The sequence below is a fragment of the Entamoeba dispar genome, genomic scaffold, assembly GCF_000209125.1.
Source record: "Entamoeba dispar SAW760 scf_1105229461461 genomic scaffold, whole genome shotgun sequence".
NCBI classification, from domain to species: domain Eukaryota; phylum Evosea; order Mastigamoebida; family Endamoebidae; genus Entamoeba; species Entamoeba dispar.
The window spans coordinates 1-1,025 of record NW_001854704.1 but is presented as its reverse complement, the minus strand read 5'-3'; the positions used below and the strand labels follow the sequence as shown (position 1 = coordinate 1,025).

The window sequence follows — 1,025 nt, the reverse complement described above, 5'->3', positions numbered from 1 at the left end:
ATCTTTAGTAGCTGTCTTTGTGAATCATTAAAATATGCTGGACATGTAATAACTGCATCTTTACTTCTTTTCCAATAAATGTTTCTGCTGTTTCTTTCATTTTAGTTAATACCATTGATGATATTTCTTCTGGTGTAAATCTTTTAATTTCTCCTTTATATTCTACTTCAATTATTGGTTTATCATGTCCATCATCAACTACTTTAAATGACCAATGTTTCATATCTTTTTGAATACTTGGTTCACTAAATCTTCTTCCTATCATTCTTTTCGCATCAAATACTGTATTCTTAACATTCATTCCAATTTGATTCTTTGCTGCATCTCCAATAAGTCTTTCTGTATCAGTAAATGCAACATATGATGGTGTTGTTCTATTTCCTTGATCATTTGCTATAATTTCTACTCGATCATTTTCCCAAATACCAACACATGAATATGTTGTACCTAAATCTATTCCAATACCTATTCCTGTATATTTACTCATTTAATGACTTCTTTAGTTCTGACTTCCTTTATATATCATTCTCTCCTTTTGTATCATGTTCACGTGGTTTATTGTTTATGCAAATCTTTCATTCTATCCACTCATTGCTTTCTCATTTCCACGTGTTCTTTTGTTATTTATAACGTTATTTTCTTTAATTATTTTTTTTCTATTTTATTTTTAATAAAATACAAATAAACATTAAAAATTAATATAATAATTATTCTTTGAAGTTTTCTTCAAATGAATTGATAAAAATGACAGAAAGACACATGTTATAAATATGTTTATTCTATTTGATACAAAATATTTATTATTATAAGAAAGTGTATGAATTATTAATAAAATACTTATCAATTAATTATTCAATTTTGATAATATACTTTTTTGAAAACATACAAGATAAACTATTAGATTCATGATTTATATTTCTAATAAACTAAATCTACATTTTGATTTTACTCATTAATTTCTTAACTCTTTGTTTATTTATTTCTATTTATTATTGTATCAACAATAACATTCATAAACAAATAGA

The 1,025-nt window shown here is 24.0% G+C and overlaps 1 protein-coding gene across 1 annotated transcript, besides 2 other annotated features; it reads right to left on the bottom strand.

The window, feature by feature from the left end:
* Window positions 1-4: 4 nt before the first annotated feature.
* On the bottom strand, window positions 5-487 carry EDI_050470 (heat shock protein, putative; the record flags this gene model as incomplete). The annotated part of the gene is made up of 1 exon (XM_001738548.1): window positions 5-487. The coding sequence occupies one exon, from the start codon at window positions 485-487 to the stop codon at window positions 5-7; it is 483 nt and encodes a 160-aa protein (XP_001738600.1).
* Window positions 488-632: 145 nt separating this feature from the next.
* Window positions 633-712: a sequence feature (AT_rich).
* A 78-nt stretch (window positions 713-790) lies between these two features.
* Window positions 791-869: a sequence feature (AT_rich).
* Between the last annotated feature and the right edge of the window lie 156 nt (window positions 870-1,025).